The sequence below is a fragment of the Vitis riparia genome, unplaced genomic scaffold (assembly GCF_004353265.1).
Source record: "Vitis riparia cultivar Riparia Gloire de Montpellier isolate 1030 unplaced genomic scaffold, EGFV_Vit.rip_1.0 scaffold774_pilon_pilon, whole genome shotgun sequence".
Classification (NCBI taxonomy): domain Eukaryota; kingdom Viridiplantae; phylum Streptophyta; class Magnoliopsida; order Vitales; family Vitaceae; genus Vitis; species Vitis riparia.
This window is the reverse complement of record NW_023269777.1, coordinates 35678-53239: the sequence shown is the minus strand read 5'-3', so window position 1 is coordinate 53239 and position 17562 is coordinate 35678. Positions and strand designations below refer to the sequence as shown.

The 17562-nt window shown below is 34.6% G+C and overlaps 1 protein-coding gene and 1 pseudogene across 1 annotated transcript; both read left to right on the top strand.

Annotated features, from left to right (window-relative positions):
- Positions 1-4344: 4344 nt before the first annotated feature.
- LOC117910544 lies at positions 4345-5407 on the top strand (annotated as a pseudogene).
- A 3018-nt stretch (positions 5408-8425) lies between these two features.
- LOC117910541 (cyclin-H1-1-like) lies at positions 8426-17260 on the top strand. Its single transcript, XM_034824644.1, has 14 exons — positions 8426-8567; positions 8916-8966; positions 12378-12456; positions 12624-12742; positions 12832-12905; positions 13477-13597; positions 13683-13751; positions 13941-13982; positions 14980-15057; positions 15895-15953; positions 16178-16262; positions 16446-16534; positions 16631-16714; positions 16810-17260. The coding sequence occupies exons 1-13, from the start codon at positions 8508-8510 to the stop codon at positions 16710-16712; spliced, it is 1008 nt and encodes a 335-aa protein (XP_034680535.1). The 5' UTR covers positions 8426-8507; the 3' UTR covers positions 16713-16714; positions 16810-17260.
- Positions 17261-17562: the final 302 nt, after the last annotated feature.

Sequence of the window (17562 nt, the reverse complement as noted above, 5' to 3'; positions counted from 1 at the left end):
AAGCAGCACGAGTTTCATGGAGACAGTGAAGACAAGAGTAGAAATGGATCGATGTTGAAATCTTACAACAGCCACTCTGATGTCTAATCCCGACCTGTTTTATGTTCTTAGATTTAATTTATATTCCATCCATTCCTATTTAAAGGAAAGGTGCTTATATTGTTTCACAGATCCACCATGAAATATATGATCCATTCTGACAAATTAATGTTGGAAAGGAAACAAATTGTTGAAGCCCACTTTGATTTCAATAAATGATACAAAGACAAAATTTGTCAACTGACAAGAGCTGTATTAGTTTTCAATCTAATAAATGAAAAAAAAAAAAAAAAAAAAAGCAAAATCAATCAAAGCAGTTTCTTTACTAGGTAACTTCATTGCCAAAAAAAAAAGAAAAGAAAGGAACTAGAGAACACCTTAGTTTTATATTCAGTGAAACAAAGCAGTAGAGAGAGAGAGAGAGAGAGAGACCACTTTCAAGCAAGAGTTGTTCAACTATATGCTTTGAGTATTAATTGTAGTCTGCTTTGGTAACAAGGGCAGCACAGACATGGTCATCCAAGCACACAGAGAGAGTTTCTTGGTAGATATATAATACATAATAAGTGACTGCTTCCATGTCAAACACTACTAGTGTAAGCAAAGGAAAAGCAAATTAATGAGGGGAAATGGTGTAGTTTTTGGAGAATAACTCATCCTTCAGATAGAAAATAGCTGTGTATTGGAGACTTGATGAGTCTTCCTATATACATACATATATATATATATATATAGATATCTTATGCAAGATTTCTTATCCCCTCAATTTCATCTCTCATATGAACATTGAGCAATAATAATTGGTAACAAAAGTTTCCAGGTTTAATCTGAGAAGACCTTGAGAGAGAGAGAGAATTAAAGAATGAATAAATAAAGTTCCACATCGAATCCTTTATCATTTGCTCAATCAAATCTTGTTTCAGAAGTAATGAACTTCAGATATTTGAGAACCAAACACATTTGACCAATTGATAAAAAGAAATTGAAAATTGTTGTTTATGTTTGAAGAAAATGCAGGAAGAATTGCTTCAGAAAGACATTGACCACTTCCATATAAGTCAAAGATGTATTGATGTAAGTAAAGGAAAAGCAGATGAGGAAAAATGTGAAGAACAGATTATCCTTGAAGTAGAAGAAAGCTATCCATGGAAGACTTGGTAAAGTTACCATAAAATATAGACTCATCTGAAGATCCTACTCTAATATTTTAGCATTTTTCATGTTCAGATTCAAAGCACCACTTGCCATAACTGTTGACCTCATAGCTTGCTCAATTTTTATTTTTATTTTTCTCACCTAAAAACGCCATCGGATGATACAAAAAGAACAAGGTATGTGTATGGGGCAATTCCCATTAACAAACCCAAGCATATCTTGACTTTCAACAACACCTATGAACTGTCTCTTTGACAGCACAAAATTAGATTGCATCAATCTATGTTACAAATGCTTGGATTATGATATTGATATAAAATTGAATTGGTCAAAATTGATTGGGATTAGATTTTCAAGCACAGAGAGAAAGAAGCTTCAAGGATAAACAACACATAATAACTTACCACTTCCATGTCAAAGAAGTATAGGCAAAAGCAAAGGAAAAACAAATAAGGACAAATGGATGGAGCAGTTTTGGTGAACGATTCATCAATAGAAAAAGCCTATCAAATCAAAGACCTGGTAACTCTACATGCTTTCTTCAGGTAAAGAAAACAAGACTATTTCAAGGATTCATTTAGTATATGTATTAGTTCAGTTTTCTAAGTTATCATCTTCTGAACCTAAGATTCATTTAGGCCAATGAACTATTGTCTCAACTATTATTCAATCCAACAAAAGTTAATATTATATTTCAGTTGCTTTATCAATCAATATGGAATATGCACAATACTGAAGTAACACTTGAAGCCATCTTTCTCCAACATAGAAAAACATTCATATATATAAATTCAATTAGGCAAAACTAAAAATGTTCAAATGAATATTCTAAATCTCAAGTCTAAAAATTAATCACTTGTAAATCAAGCAAGAGCACAAAACAGACATTCATAAAATTCTGTTATGTTTTCATATGTTCTATTTGATTTTCATCTTGGTTCTTTATCTTATCCAAGAATGACAAGTTCACAATAGCTCAAAATCCAACATCAGGCAAGTTCTATAGAAATCAGAATGACAATGATGAGGATTTCATTTTTTTTCTCTTTGTTAATAGTCAGATGCTAACTGGATTTAATCCATTGACTAAAGCTGAAGGACATAACTCATCTACTGAGGAGGAAGAAGTTAGTTAATGTCAAAATTCTCTACAACAGAGTAATGCAATTTGGTGGAAGAAGCACCATGTTCCTACACTTTTTTCTATATTCCAAACAGCTCCTTCTTGAAGGAAAGGTCTTTCTTTATATTGTTTTACAGATCCATCATGGAACATATGATCCATGCAACCTGATATTTAATGTTAATGGAAAGGAATATCGAAGCCTACAATTTGATTCCAATAAATGGAACAGAGACAGAATTCATCAACTGATAAGACCAGTAAAAAAAAACAACAATAATATAGAGAATCCAATTTGAAGCATGACTTGTTCAAATCTATGATCTGAGTATTATTGCTTTGGTGATTGAGGCAGTGCAGACATGGTCACCCAAGCAGATAGAGAGAGAGTCTCTTGGTAGATAATACATAATAACTGACTTCTTCCATGTCAAAGATGTATGTTAGCAAAGGAAAAAAAATGAGAAATGGGTTTGGTTTTTTGAAAATGATTCATCCTTCAAACGAAAGAAGCTATTTGTATATGGCAGATTTGGTGAACCCATATGCTTAGTACTATATACTGGTAAAACATAGACTAATTCAAGACCCCTATTTCCTGCACAAAAATATTTCTCATCCCCTCACCCAGACAATAGAACCTGGACCAGGGTCAGTTGATAAGCAATACTCTTAGACCTCAGTTGATAGGCAATACTCTTAGACCTCAGTTGATGTGTCATACCTTATTTGAAAAGGCAATATACGAAGGAAAGAAATGAAAAAAGAAAGAATAAATAAAGATCCATGTTGGATCCTTTATCAGTTGCTTGATCAAATCTTGATTCAGAAGTAATTAACTTAAGATATCTGAGAACCAGACACATTAGAACATTTGATCAGAAGAAATTGAAATTGTTGTTTACGTTAGAGAAAATGCCTTTTGAAGTTTGAACACTTCCATGTCAAAGCTGTGTTAGTGTAAGACTGTAAGCAAAGGAAAAGAAGATGGGAAAAACGTGAAGGATGGTTCATCTTGAATTGGAAAATATCCATAAAACATAGACTCACCTGAAGTCTCCTACTCAACTATTTTAAAACATTTTTCATGTGCAAATTCCTAGTAGTCCTTGCCTTAACTGTTGGCTCCTGTCGTTCTCTCACTCTCTATTGCCTCTGCCTTTGACCTACCCAACTGCAGGACACTTGTGTATGGACACCCACAAAACATTATGAGCTGATTTGCCAATGCATGTTTTCTAACCCAAATGAGACAACAAGAGGGTTTGGATATGGGGCAATTCCCATTGGCAAACCCAAGTAAATCTTGGCTTTCAACAACTTCCATGAACTGGTTTTTTGGCATCAGAGAATTAGATTTACATCAATGTTTGAAAACAAAATGATTCCATTGCAAGAAAAAAAAGAAAAAGAGAGAGAGAGAGAGAGAGAGAGCTTTTTGTAGTCAGTAACAAAACCCACTCTTAGGCTGATGATATAGAGAGCACTCTGGTGCATGACTTATTCAAATCCATGCTTTGAGTTTTGTCTGCTTCTATGTCAATGACAACAGAAAAAAAAAGGTGATTCAGAATTTCCATTTAGAAAATAGATATAGAATCCACTATAGTATAGATTTGTATAGTCCATGTGAAACTGAGTGGAATATAAGTTACTAATGCTTCAATGAAGTCATTGATATAAAATTGAACCAGCTAAAATTGATGGCAATGAGATTTTCAATTGCATAGAGAAAGAAAGTTTTAAGATGACTTCCATGTCAAAGATGTATAGGCACAAGCAAAGTTAAAAAAATGCTTGTAGTAGTTGAAGAACGATTCATCTATGAAATAGAAAAAGCTTATCCAATTGAGGACTTAGTAACTCTATATGCTTAATCTAGGTAAAAAAAAAAAAAAAAAACCATGACTAATTCAAGGATTCTTATCTATAAATAGTCATGTTTCATATATTTCTCACCCCTCAACCAAGCAGTAGTACTTGGAACATAGCCAAATTTGTTTCCTACAAAATTGTGGTTGTTAGACAGCCTACAATGGTGAGAAGTGTTCATTTCCTTATGGCTGCCACCTTCATGGGGTTGGCTTTTTCTCTTGCCTCTGCCTATGACCCTAGCCCGCTGCAGGACACTTGTGTTGCTATTGATGATCCGAAGGCTGCGGGTATGGATAAGCTCACTTATTCTTTCTATGCTTGGGATCTACAATAATGACCCTGTAATTGTATTTAAATGATTAACCCCAGCCTGCAACATTTCTGCCAAGAGATGTCTATACATCATATACCTTGATGTACTTTCTCTGCATGGCATGAAACAGAGCACACATAAGTATACTATCTATAACTGTATGATGTTAACTGACTTTTTTTTGTCATGCAGTGTTTGTAAATGGAAAGTTCTGCAAGGACCCCAAGCTTGCCACACCAGAAGATTTCTTCTTTTCAGGGCTGCATATCCCACGAAACACGTCAAATCCAGTTGGGTCAACTGTCACTCTTGTAAACGTTGCCCAAATAGCAGGACTCAACACTCTTGGCATATCCATGGCACGTGTTGACTATGCGCCATATGGCCTAAACCCTCCTCACACTCACCTCGTGCCACTGAGATCCTAGTCGTCTTGAAGGGGACTCTCTATGTTGGATTTGTCACATCCAACCCTGACAACCGCCTCATTAGCAAAGTCCTCAACAAGGGTGATGTTTTTGTGTTCCCTATCAGTCTCATTCACTTCCAGCTCAATGTTGGGCATACTAATGCAGTTGCCATTGCTGCTCTGGGCAGCCAAAACCCTGGTGTGATCACAATAGCAAATGCAGTCTTTGGATCAAATCCACCCATCTCTGCTGATGTTCTCACTAAGGCTTTCCAATTGGACAAGAATGTGGTTGACTACCTTCAGTCAAGTTTCTGGTGGGACAACTAAGAAACTGTATAAGCACTAAAGAAGCTATGCACTGTTTTCTTGTTTAATCGCCTGTTGTCGTCTTTCCCCCATCATAATCATAATATATGTAATAAGAGGGTTTGTTCTGTATATCTTGTTCAAGTATAATATAACCTATATGACAGTGCAATTTATTTAGCTAGCACCTGTGTCCAAATACATGAATAACTTCACTAACAGTTTATAACAAACTCTGAAATCAAGGCTTAAAATTCATTGAAGCGATGAATTGTCTAAAATCTTATCAAAGTTTTATGGATGTCACTTGTCAACCAAAGTGGATTTGAATCCCCAGTTGCTTTATCATTTATGTGATATGCATAAAACTCTTATTTTCTGCGAGTGAGTGATTTTTTGCCTCCTATTTTGGCACAATCTCTCAGCCCATGATACAAAAGTAGAAGCTCACAACAGCTCAAAAGCCGCTATGGAAATCAGAATAGGTGACTAAGTTGACGATTTGATTGTTTTTTTCCTTGATGGTCCATCATGAATCGGATATAAACCATCTACTGAGGCTGAAAAACCTAGCTAAGATGTCCTAATGAACATTAACTTTGTCACAACATAGATACAATTTGGTTGAAGAAGCATCAATGCTAAGGAAATAAAGAAGAAAAGAACAGAAGGGTGTTTACAAATCTATGATGAAACATATGCTCAATTTCGATAACAAAGCCAACGATAGAATTCATCAGCAGATAAGACCAAATCAACATAGTTTGAATCCAATGAATGAAACAAAAGATAATGCAGCTTCTTTCAAGGCAACTCCATTGCCAAAAAAGAAAAAAGGAGTTTTTGTTTTCAGTGAAAAAGCAACAAATATATAAAAACCAATCAGAAGCACGGCTCAATCAAATTTATGCTTTGAAGGTAACATAAGCATCGTCATCCAAGCACCACCCAGAAAAATTCAAGATGGATATCACAAATAACCGACCGTTTCCACGTCAAAGATGTATATGTTTATCTACTTAGTATATACTGATAAAACATAGACTAATTCAAAGACCGGTATCAATAAACTAGAGTATTTTCTATGCAAGATATCTCATCTCCTTTCGTCCCTCACCCAATAAATTATACTTGGAACATGGCCAGAGTTTTCTATGATGAAAGGAGTCAGGTAGAGTCCAAGGAAAACTTGAGAAGATATTGAAAACTTGGGAGTTTATAACAGGCTTAGGTTATTGAGTTTCAGCATGTGTTCTACACAACAATGGAAACAATAATTTCATTTTGAATCACAGAGGCAACAGCAAGAGTTTCTACACCAGAAACAAGCAACAAATTTGAAAAATCAAATGGGACAAATTTTCAAACAGCTGAACTGCAAGAAATAGAAGACAATCCCATCAACAAAACATATTTTGATTCTGTATGTTTTGAATTTTGGTTTTTCAATTTTTTTTTTTTCCTTTTGACTCATAAGTTTGAACCACCCCAAAATTAGGGCTCTCAATCCTATAGAAGAAAAGCTGTTTTTGATATGTTTCTTCTATTGCATCTCGCTTAAATTTCACTCATTTTCTATAATAGCCCTTTATAGTTGTCAATATGATAAGAATTTATTGAACAGAAAGGGAAATTTTCACAGAAGAAAACCACTACACCATCAAGCACAATATCATACAGGATACAGCCAGTTCCATGAATTTTTCATGATATAGTGGAAGCTAAAAACTGTTATACCATGAAATTGCCCTGTTTGGTTGGCAAGAAGATTAGGAATGTCAAAGTAAGGACCAAAAGCTTGCCACCTGCCCACTGGTAACCCATCTAGCATGTATAAATGCATTTTAAAATCGAAAGTAATAATTTAATTATAGGATGTGTTTTAAAGTCATGAATGTGAATATAAATAAGCTCAAGAAAATAATATTTTATATAATTATTCTTTAACCGAAAATATTTGAAGTTTGATGAATCATGAATAAGATGACTAGGATAATGATTGCATGGACTTGAATTAATACTTATAACAAATGATCGAGGATTTAATCGCCAATATATAAGTAGATTCGTTTTAAAACCATAAGGGCATAGACTTGCATTCATAAGTGTATGTAACATAAAATTAATATTATACTTCACACTAATCACTAGTTTTGCCTTCAATGTTTAATTCCATCATTGTGGTTAAGGTAACGACTTCTTGTTTTATATAATGACTTTCGGTTTTACGAAACGACTTCCGATTTCACCAGCTTCCATCATGTGATAGGGAGTATGTATAATTACTAGCAATTCTAATTTCATACAAGCACTCAATACGAGTTTTCAAAGTTGCTCATCCCTATATCATGGGGATAGAGTTTTACATATATGAAAAATTGAATAAAAAGTTTCGTAAATTAGAGCTTTTACTTAGAAAGTAAGTCTCAAACAGTCAATTTTCTTAGAAGTTTAAACTTTTAGAATTTTGATTCATATCCAATGAAACAAAGGCTTGAACACGAGACCTTGTATCAAACCAAGATCTGATACCACGTTTAATCATCAATTTTTTCATGGGACCGTGATAATTTATTTTTTGACCATGTTATTTATGTGTCGTTTGGGTATATTTTTTGGTGATAATTTTAGTAAAAGAATTTTAAAAAATAAAAAATAACTTGAAGCAAAAATAAAACAGGCAATTAAAGCCTTATTTTGGAACTGTTTTCATAAACAGTTTTTTGTTTTTTAGAACAATAAACTAAAAAATACGTTTGACAATTATAAACTGTTTTTTATTTTCTTTTTCCCTGTTTTTTATTATCAAAAAACATAAAACAAGATGTTTTTAGAAAACTTTTTTTATTTGTTTTCAACCGTTTTAAAGAATGATTATATAAACATATATAATAATTAAAAAAAAAACTATGAAAATAAAAATTATTTTTAAAACATATTTAAAAATATTAAAAATATTAAAAACAATTTTAGATTCTCAAATAGACTTTTATTTTACAAAACGGCGTAAAACAATTTTTAAAAATTGTTCTAAAAAATTATTTTCTCAGAACTGTTTTAAAAAACAGATACCAAATAAGTCCTAATTAATCTATGAAAAATAAAAAGGAAAGAAGAAAAATTATATATTTTTATGTTTATTTTCTAGGAAACTCTAAAAACCAGGTGCAGGCACATAACTGTATAAGTATATGACTAGAGGTCGTTTAGCAGTAACCCGTTCTTCAATCAAAGCACACCCTGTAAACTCGGAAGCAACTCCGAGTTAGGGTTTCCGAGTGGGCATGGCCGATTTCCAAACCTCCACTCACCGATCTAAGTGGATCTTCACTCCTCAAGACCTGGTAACACTCCCTCATTTTACTCTCTGTTTGGTTGCCGTGAAAACGCAGGAAAACCACAGAATTTTAAGTGCCATAATTTTTTTGTTGTTGTTTATTGTTGTTTCTTGAATTTTATCAAAAGCGAAATGCAGTTATATATCGTTATGTTCTCTGTTTGATTGCTGAGAGAACAAGGAACCTTTTTTTTTTTCTCGGCAACCAAACGGTGTGATTTAATGAATTTTCAAAATAAGCAATGATACCATTTATGAGGTTCTTAGTATATTCGAAAATTTCGTGAAACACAAACTTGTTTGACTGAATGAAATGGTATTGACAACATTGATTGAGAATGTGTGTATTCTGTAGATTGAAAAGTACAAAGCTGCCAATCAGAGAGCAAAACAAACATTGGAGAAGGTATGGAGACATTCCTGCTTCATTACATATATGAATGTTTATGTATGCATATATTTTCTACTTTTATTTGATATCACTGGCTCAGTAATGATAAATAAATGGGGAGGTTAATGGGTTCTGCCATGAAATGAAGATATTGGGGTTTTTGGGTATTTGGTATGATTTCTTGTTGTTGTGTTGGATGAGTAATGTGAAATTTTATTGGCTACAATAAAATAAAGTCTTAATAATTGTGCATTTGAATGAGTGGCTCGGCAAGTGCCCTAAGTTTTGTTCCTTTATTAAACTAGAAAACTGATGAGCATTACTCTAGAATCTTATCAAGCATCAAATAAGTGGGTCCAGTCTTATAAAATAAAATGATAGAATCTGTAAAAAAAAAATTATTTTGCGTCTATTATGAAAAATGAAAATTTATTGAGAACAAGATGTGCATGAGAAGAGGAAGGGAACTCCTTTAAAGAGAATGAAGAAAAAAGAAAAGAAGAGAACGAAGGATGGCGGGATGGAGTTCAAAAAAGGACATTAGATAGTGAGACATCAGCATGTCCCAATATCAATATTAACATCAACCTTTGTGTTAGGAAGATATAGAAGTTTTGGAAATCTGCATCTTTAATTGAATGACTTGATAGTGAAGTATGTCCATCAACTATGATCTTTTGGATTCTTAATTTAAGTCTCTTCCCTTCTGGTTCTGACTATTAGCCTCTTAGTAATCTTAAGTGTCAGAGAAAAAATTAGCCACCCTTGGTAATTTCTTAAAAAGTCCCTTGAAGATGAAGTTGGCTTGACTGGGATACTCTTAACTGCATATGTCAAGCTACATTAATGTGAAATTAGTGTCCTGTAAGTGTACTTTTAATTAGAGACTTTTCAGAAATAGTAGCACTTTACCAAGAGTGCATTGATATTGAAAAAAATAGTGAATTGCTAGTTGTTCCAGGAGCTTCATGAAGATCATTGGAGAGGTGGTACCATAATCTCAAGATGCCTTTGTGGAGGACACATAGATTTTAGATGCTGCTTTAATAGTGAGTGAGGCAATAGATTCCAGGAGGGGGATCTCAAATGCAAGGTTAGTGTGCAAGTTAAATGTTGAGAAAGTGTATGATCATGCGAATTGGAAATTTCTTCTTTCAATTATGGAACACATGAGAATTAGGCATGGTGGATGACACTTTGATTGGGTTTTTTCAACGCTTTAGAAGTTCGAAGAAGGGTGATCCTCTTTCTTCTTATTTACCTGTGTTGGTAATGGAAGCGAGTTCTTTTCAAGGGTGTACAAGAGGGTCTTGTTACTGGCTTCTGGGCTAGGGGAGTAGGGAAGAGGTGACTCATTTCTTTTTGCATGTGATACACTGTTGTTCTACGAGGTTTGTGAGGAGTAGTTGAGAAATGTTTGGTGGGTTCTGACTTGATTTGAGTTAGTGTCAAGATTGAAGATTAATTTACCAAAGAATGTGATGATCTTGGTAGGAGAGGTGGAAGGAGTTGAGAGGCTTGTTTGCTTGGTTGCAGCGTGGGTGACTTTCTCTCTACCTATCTAGGACTACCTTTAGGTGCATATTTTAATTCTTTCTCAACATGGAATTCAGTGGAGGAGTGTTTATAAGGAGTTGGCATCTTGGAACAATAATATTTGTCCAAAGGAGGTAGATAAAGTCTGCTTTCAAGCTTGCCAACCTATTTCAAGTTGTAAATGGTCATTCCAAAGGCATTCGTAACCAGATGGGAGAAGATCCAAGAGACTTCTTATAGGGGAATCAAGTCAAGGGTATAAAGCTTTATCTTATGAGTCCACGTGTTTGGGAAAAAAAGGATGGAGGATTAGGAATCAAAAGATTCCCTATCCTAAACAGGGTCTTGCTTGCTAAGTGGTTGAGGAGAGTTATTAGGGGCAGGTTTGGGGAGTTAGATGGAGAATGGAGTAGACTACAAATGAGAAGCATTTAAGTTGGAATTATGGAAAGCCATTAGAAGGGGATGGCAAGAGTTGAAAATGAGGAGTTTAATATTGGTAGTGAATGGGTTTGGACCAGGTTTTGGTTGGTTGGATAGGTGGATTGGAGAGTGCTTTCTAAAGGAAGCTTTTTTGTCTCTTTATAGTCTTGTTGACCAGGAATGCAAGAGTGGCAGATGTATGGGTGGTGGAGGGAGACCAAGGTAATTGAAACCCCTGTTCTCTTAGACCCTTTCAGGATGGGGAGCTGAAGATGGTGAGTCAATTTTTAGAGTGCATTCATTCCATTAGGGTGCCAGTGATAGAGGTGGACATGATGGCTTGGAGGAGAGAGGAGGAGCGGCTTTTTTCAGTTAATTCTTGTAATTGTTTCTTTGTTTGGGAGTCTACGTGGAAGAAGATTCTTACTATTGACCAATTGATCAAGAGGTGTTGGTCCTTAATCAACAGATGCAGTGTATGTAAGATGGTTGAGGAAACAGTAAGCTGCTTCCTTATTCATTGTGACAGAGTTAGGTTGTTTTGGAATCTGTTATTGAAATTTTTTGTGTATCAGTGGGTTCTTCCTAGGATAGTTAAAGATCTCCTCAGTTGGCATGTCCACTTGGAGAAAAGAAAGGTTTGGAGATTGGCTCTAATATGCCTATTCTGGTGCTTGTGGAAAGAGAGGGAGGGAAAAGTGTTTAAAGATAAGTGTGTTTCAGACCAGACCTTGAAAGACTTCTTTGTCAAGTTGTTAGAATGATTTAGAGCTCCTATAGGGTTGGAGTCTTGCTCTTTGTAAGATCTTTTTTTTTCCTGTTATCAGCTAATGTTGTTATGGTGTTATTTCTATTTCTCTTCTTCTCTGTGAGGAGCTTTCTGTATACTTCCTCTATACATGATTTGCACCTGCCCCCTATTTTTAGGCACTTTATTTGCCTATGTATATATAGGCAAATATTGTGACTAGGCCTTCTTATGGTTTTTGTCTGGAATACTTATCAAAGTTGGGGATGTTGTGGCTTAATGCAGAACACTTAAATTAGCTACATTTGTTGTGCACTTCTTTTTTTGATAAGAAAATAATGCAAATAAATTAAAAAGTGCTAAAAGACTATGCACCAATGTACATGGGACGTATACAAATAACACCTAAAAGCACATTGAACAAGAGAACACAAAAAACAACTCCCTCTCTTAACAAGAAACCAACCAATCTACAAAATCAAATAAAGACATAAGACCTATATCTATGTACATCTTTACCCATGAAAACATATACCTATATCTATGTACATCTTTACCCATGAACACAAATTTCTAAGAAAAGAGTTCTTAGAAATTTGTTGTGCACTTCTTCCTTTTTTCTTTTCAGTGTTTGCTTTTTCCAACGTCAAGAAAATCTGTCAAGAAATCATTTGAGATTCATTATTCCACTGACAACAATCTACTAATATGTTGTGAAGTATGGAGTAACACGCATTGAAGTAGATGCTGATGGGTCATTGCAATACCCTGAACCTCAAATTAGTGCAAAAGACAATGGTAAATGCTCTCTTGTCAACTTCCTTTCTCCTTTTTTTTTTTCTTTCCTTTTTCATAGCATTTGTATTTGATTCTCTCTCAGATTTTTGATTGCTTTGCTTAAGATTTTTGTGGTGAGCATATCCTACTGCTATCTTTATGACAGTCTCTTCTTGTTTTCAATTTAGCTGAAAAGCGTTCTCGACCCAAACCACTTAATTTTGAAGAGGAACGATTTATGCGGTCATTCTATGAGTATAAGATTCAAGAAGTATGTGCAGCCTTCTCTTTCCCTCACAAAATTCAGGTACCTGTGTTTCTTTAGGAAAATGGAAATTGAAAGTAATATGTTGGGATTTTAGAGTTGTCCTTCTTCAATTGGTTTATCTTTTGCAGGCAACAGCTCTCATATACTACAAAAGGTTTTATCTGCAGTGGTCGGTCATGGAACATCACCCAAAACACATAATGTAAGATTGATTTAGATCTATTTCACTTTTATGCCATTAAGTTGGCTGATACTTATAACTTCCAATATGAAATTGGAGATCAAGGAATCTGTCTAGGCATAGGAAAGTTTGGTCTGTGTTATGATTGGTGTCTCTTCTTCCCAAGTGGAAAAAGCTTCCTTACCCTTTGTGCATGGCAATGCAAGGGTGGTCATGCTCTCTCAACCTCACCTAAGTTTTCAAAAGCTAATCTTATCTTTTAAGTGTTTACAAAAAGGCTCATTAAAAAATAATAGGATGGTGACCATGAATTTTTTTATACTATAATACTAACCCCCTGTATCATTTTTAGTATTTCTTTTAAAGTAAAAGAGAGTATTATTTTAATATGTTTACTTGGTTCCCTGTCACCCCTAAAGGAAAATGTCTGGGTCTGCCCGTCTGTGTGTTCCCTTTTACATATTTATGATTTTAATATACATCCCTATCGTACCATAGCATTTTCATTTGTGATCATGTTGGACTGAGATTCATTGTCATGAGTATTACTTGATAGTATATTTATTGAATTGAAATGACTCTATTTCTGTAGGTTAACCTGCATATATGCAGCTTGTAAGATAGAAGAAAACCATGTATCAGCGGAGGAGCTCGGTAAGGGGATTGCACAAGATCACCAAATGATTCTCAATAATGAGATGATAGTTCTTCAGGCATGGATATGCCTCTTATGATATTGCTTGCTCTATCTTCCTTGTGCTTTCATTTTTTTTCATATATTTGCCTCTTATATTGCAGAGTCTAGATTTTGATCTTATTGTTTTTGCACCATATCGTTCAGTTGAAGGTTTTGTTGATGACATGGAGGTTAGTCTAGCCAATCCACTCTTTATACAGATTCTGTTTTCATACTTACACAAGAAAAACTTCTAATATTTCCCTTTTTCCCCTTTAATTGTTGTTTTCTAATTGGTCTCTTGGTCTCACGGTATGGTTACCTTGATTTCATTTTATATTCTATGCTGCAATTGGTGACAATTAGTTTTGGTTCTCTAGGAGTTCTGCCAAGCAAAAAATGACCAGCTTCAAATGTTGAAGGTAATTGTTGGTTTTTTTTGCTTGTATTTTGCTCCCTAATCCTTGGTTCTCTTGAAAACAAGAATAATATATTCTTATCATTTTACACTCATTGATTGTTGAATAGTCTTTCTACACACAAATGCTGTATCACTCTGATATTCTCCAAACAATGGAGATGAAAGGTGAGAGCTGTTTGGAAAAATGGACGTGAAGGCTGGGTGCTCCCTTTTTTGTTTTCCTTTTCCTTTTTGGCCTCTGAAATGTTTTTTTATTGGTGATTGATATGCTGTAAGTAGGGTTCTACAAGCAAAATGAGAATGTTTTTAATCAACCTGAAATCTTTTGAGTCAATGTAATCCATCAAAAAATTTATCAAAAAAAATGCAAAAGGTTTAGACAAGAAGCACAAAGAACTCTGTTATATAACCTTGCATTTTTTTCGTATAAAGTATCTATGAAATCAAGAATACCTATCAAAAAAGAAAAAATAAATAAATAAAAATTAGGCACTTCAGGTACAAACTCCCCAAAATATCCAGCACCAATTTGGGAAGACCCTAATACCCTCCAGAAATTAATAACAAGAATACCGAATTTTCAAGCCATCCAACAATGAACAAAGAGATGATTTCCTGCCCCTTTATTTTACGGGACTGACTTGAGCTAATGGCAGACATCTGGTTCAACAGGATGCACATTGGGTAGATTTTTTCACATTCAATTTTATTCAATGTTTGTTTTCAAGTATTTGTCCTTTAGAGCAGGCAAAAATGTCCTCTGGAGTTTTTGCCCCTATTCAGAATCAATGAACTATAGACCCACTTGAAAAATTTTGGCTAAATCATTGCTTGATGTTCAAAACACTGAAAACAGTTATGTAAACTAATTGCCATGCAACATGCTGGTCTGTTTGTTGCTTGTTCTGTTGTTTAAGATAAACTCATGGGGACATTCCCCCGTTACTCTTCCGATCTTCTCCACAGAAGTGCTGATATTTGCTTAAATATCTTTGTAGGATTTGCACAAAACTGCAAAGATGGAAGTAGACAAGACCATGCTCACAGATGCGCCACTTCTATTCCCTCCTGGCCAGGTATTCTTCATTATTCGAACTCTTAATGTGTTGAGATTTCTTGTATGCATCATTTTCCTTCTTTTTTCCCTAAACAAATATGCTTTCTTTACCTTCAAACTCCAAAAAATCATGTCACTCTTCAAATTGCAGATAGAATATTATGGAAATCCTAATGATGGGGTCTCAAATTTTGGATTCCAGAGAATTTATAGTTTTTCAAGCTTCGTTTGGGTCCTAATGGACCCTTTTTTTCCTTTCAGATTTCAATTTTCTGTCTATCCAATTGTTCCATTTTTCTTGAAACCAAAACAAGTTTCTTAGATACATTATCGATTTTTACTCCTACCAAAATATGATTCTTGAAAATGAAGTGGTGACCCTTGTTGACAGACCCTCTAATAATCTCCGGAGGCCTTTTTTGATGCAGAACCCACAGATTGATGGCATGACACTTTGATCAAGTTAGTAGTTTTATGCAGATTAGGAGTCTTTTGATTAATATTGCAGTAGGTTTTTTTTTTTTTTTTCAAAGATTGAATTTGCTATGCAATCTGGAGCTCCCCAAAGCACAAAATTTCAGAAATACCAGTCTCTGTAGGGCCACTCTTCAATCAAATTTTTTGGGTACAATTGTACTGTGTCTGTTCATTCTTCTTGCTAAAGGATTTTAATAATGCCTCAACAGAATTCATCCAAGATTTAAGGTGAAGATGAATTAAAGTTCATAGGAGATAACATTTAAATCTGTCATTGGAGTTGGACCCTGCTAAATAGCTTTATCATCCAAGTTTTGCTTTTGTATTTCATGGAATTATTTATTTTCCTGTAATTTTGCCTATCATAAACTTTGTGCAGTTGGCATTGGCTGCTTTGCGGAGGTCAAATGAGGTGCACCAAGTTCTTGACTTCGAGAGGTTTTGAACTGCTTCCTAAGTGTCATCCAAATTAAAAATAGCACACTTTTTTTTTGGCAATTATATTTCATGTCTTGTAGCTGAAGCCACAATAGCACAGTAATTAAGTCATCCAAATGGTGGGGTTGGGTCTGGGTTAATTCTTACCATTGTCCATGAACATAATTCTGTTTATTGTCTGAAATCATGGTTCAATCTTCTTCAATTTGCATGCTTGAATGCAGATATCTGAGCAGCATCCTCTCTCGACAGGATTTTTCACACGCCTTCTCAGAGCTCACTGAATCTCTAAACGCAATAGATTCTTGGGTACGGGACTGGTTATATTTCACAGTTATCTCTACTTTGGTACAGGCTGCTTCTGTTTTACTTAGTGATATTGGCTCAAAAGGGAGCACACTTCATCTGCAATAGCTGCATTATTTCAAAATTTGTACTAAATGAGGAAATCAGCTTCATATGCTAATTTAAAGTTGCTTGATGTACATACAGGTAATGAAACATCAAGTCCCTACAACTGAAGACATGAAGCATATTGATCGAAAACTGAAATTTTGTTTGGATCCTAGCTCACATGACAAGTAATTAATACACTTTCTAGTCAGAACCGATCAGTGTAATTCTAGTACCCTTCTTACCTTTCCTTGGACTGATCCCATCCCTTGATTGCTGAACAGGAGTAAGAAAAGGGAGAAGAAATCGAAGCACAAATCCAAAAGAAGTGCAAGTGAAATGCAAAACTTACCTCCTGGTGCTTAACTGTGAGTTCTGCCCTAACTGTGGTACAAGGTTTCAGAGAGGAATTGAAAATTTAGAAGATTTGTAATTGTGATGGCTCTCTGGTCTTTGCTTTCAGGTGGATGGACCTTCTCCTCACACCCTTAAAAGCCGGTTTCTCTCCAGAATACATTCCAAAAACCTCCTGATACCACAACAGACAATACACACATCTAATGAAGAGATGCAGAAATTACCAGCAATTCATATCATAACAGATGAAATTCACACTTTAGTTGAGGCTGTGGCTCCAGATGTTGATTATCTGCTTTCTTCTCTGGGAAATATAGAAACTCTTCGTGTTATCATTCCGGCAACCGGGCAATCGGCAATCTGGTCTTTGTGAGTTGTTAGTATAACAGAAGATGGAATGTACTTTTTCTCTGAAGGTATACAAGTAAGGCACATTATCATTAAATTCTATAAGAACAAAGTAAATTGAATTGTTAGCATTGAAGTTTTGTGTGTTCTCAGCTATGTGAACTTATGGTAGCATTCAACTATGAAACATCAAGTATAAATTCATTAAATTTAATGGAGTTTTGGAAAATATAATGGGTGGAATAGTGTTGAAAGAATTAAAATAATCTATTTGACCCTAAAACTCTTTTACTATAGCTCTTTCATTCTTCATCATCAATCAATTCATTGCTCACGACCATCGATCAATCATTGTTCACGATCCATCAATCAAATCATTATTCACGACCTAGATGAGATGACTCGTGTTAATTTAACTTAAATCCAAAGGCTACTTAATAATATCAAATATTAATTTTATTTTATTTTTACTTAAATCTTAATGCAACTTATTTGTTCCACATGGACTTTC

What these genes read in the sequence shown, in the direction of transcription:
- LOC117910541 (XM_034824644.1), top strand. Translation starts at nt 8,508, where the DNA reads ATGGCCGATTTCCAAACCTCCACTCACCGATCTAAGTGGATCTTCACT. An exon ending in TAAACGCAATAGATTCTTGG is followed by an intron (nt 16,263 to 16,445) that starts GTACGGGACTGG and finishes ATGTACATACAG; the next exon opens with GTAATGAAACATCAAGTCCC. An exon ending in GATCCTAGCTCACATGACAA is followed by an intron (nt 16,535 to 16,630) that starts GTAATTAATACA and finishes ATTGCTGAACAG; the next exon opens with GAGTAAGAAAAGGGAGAAGA.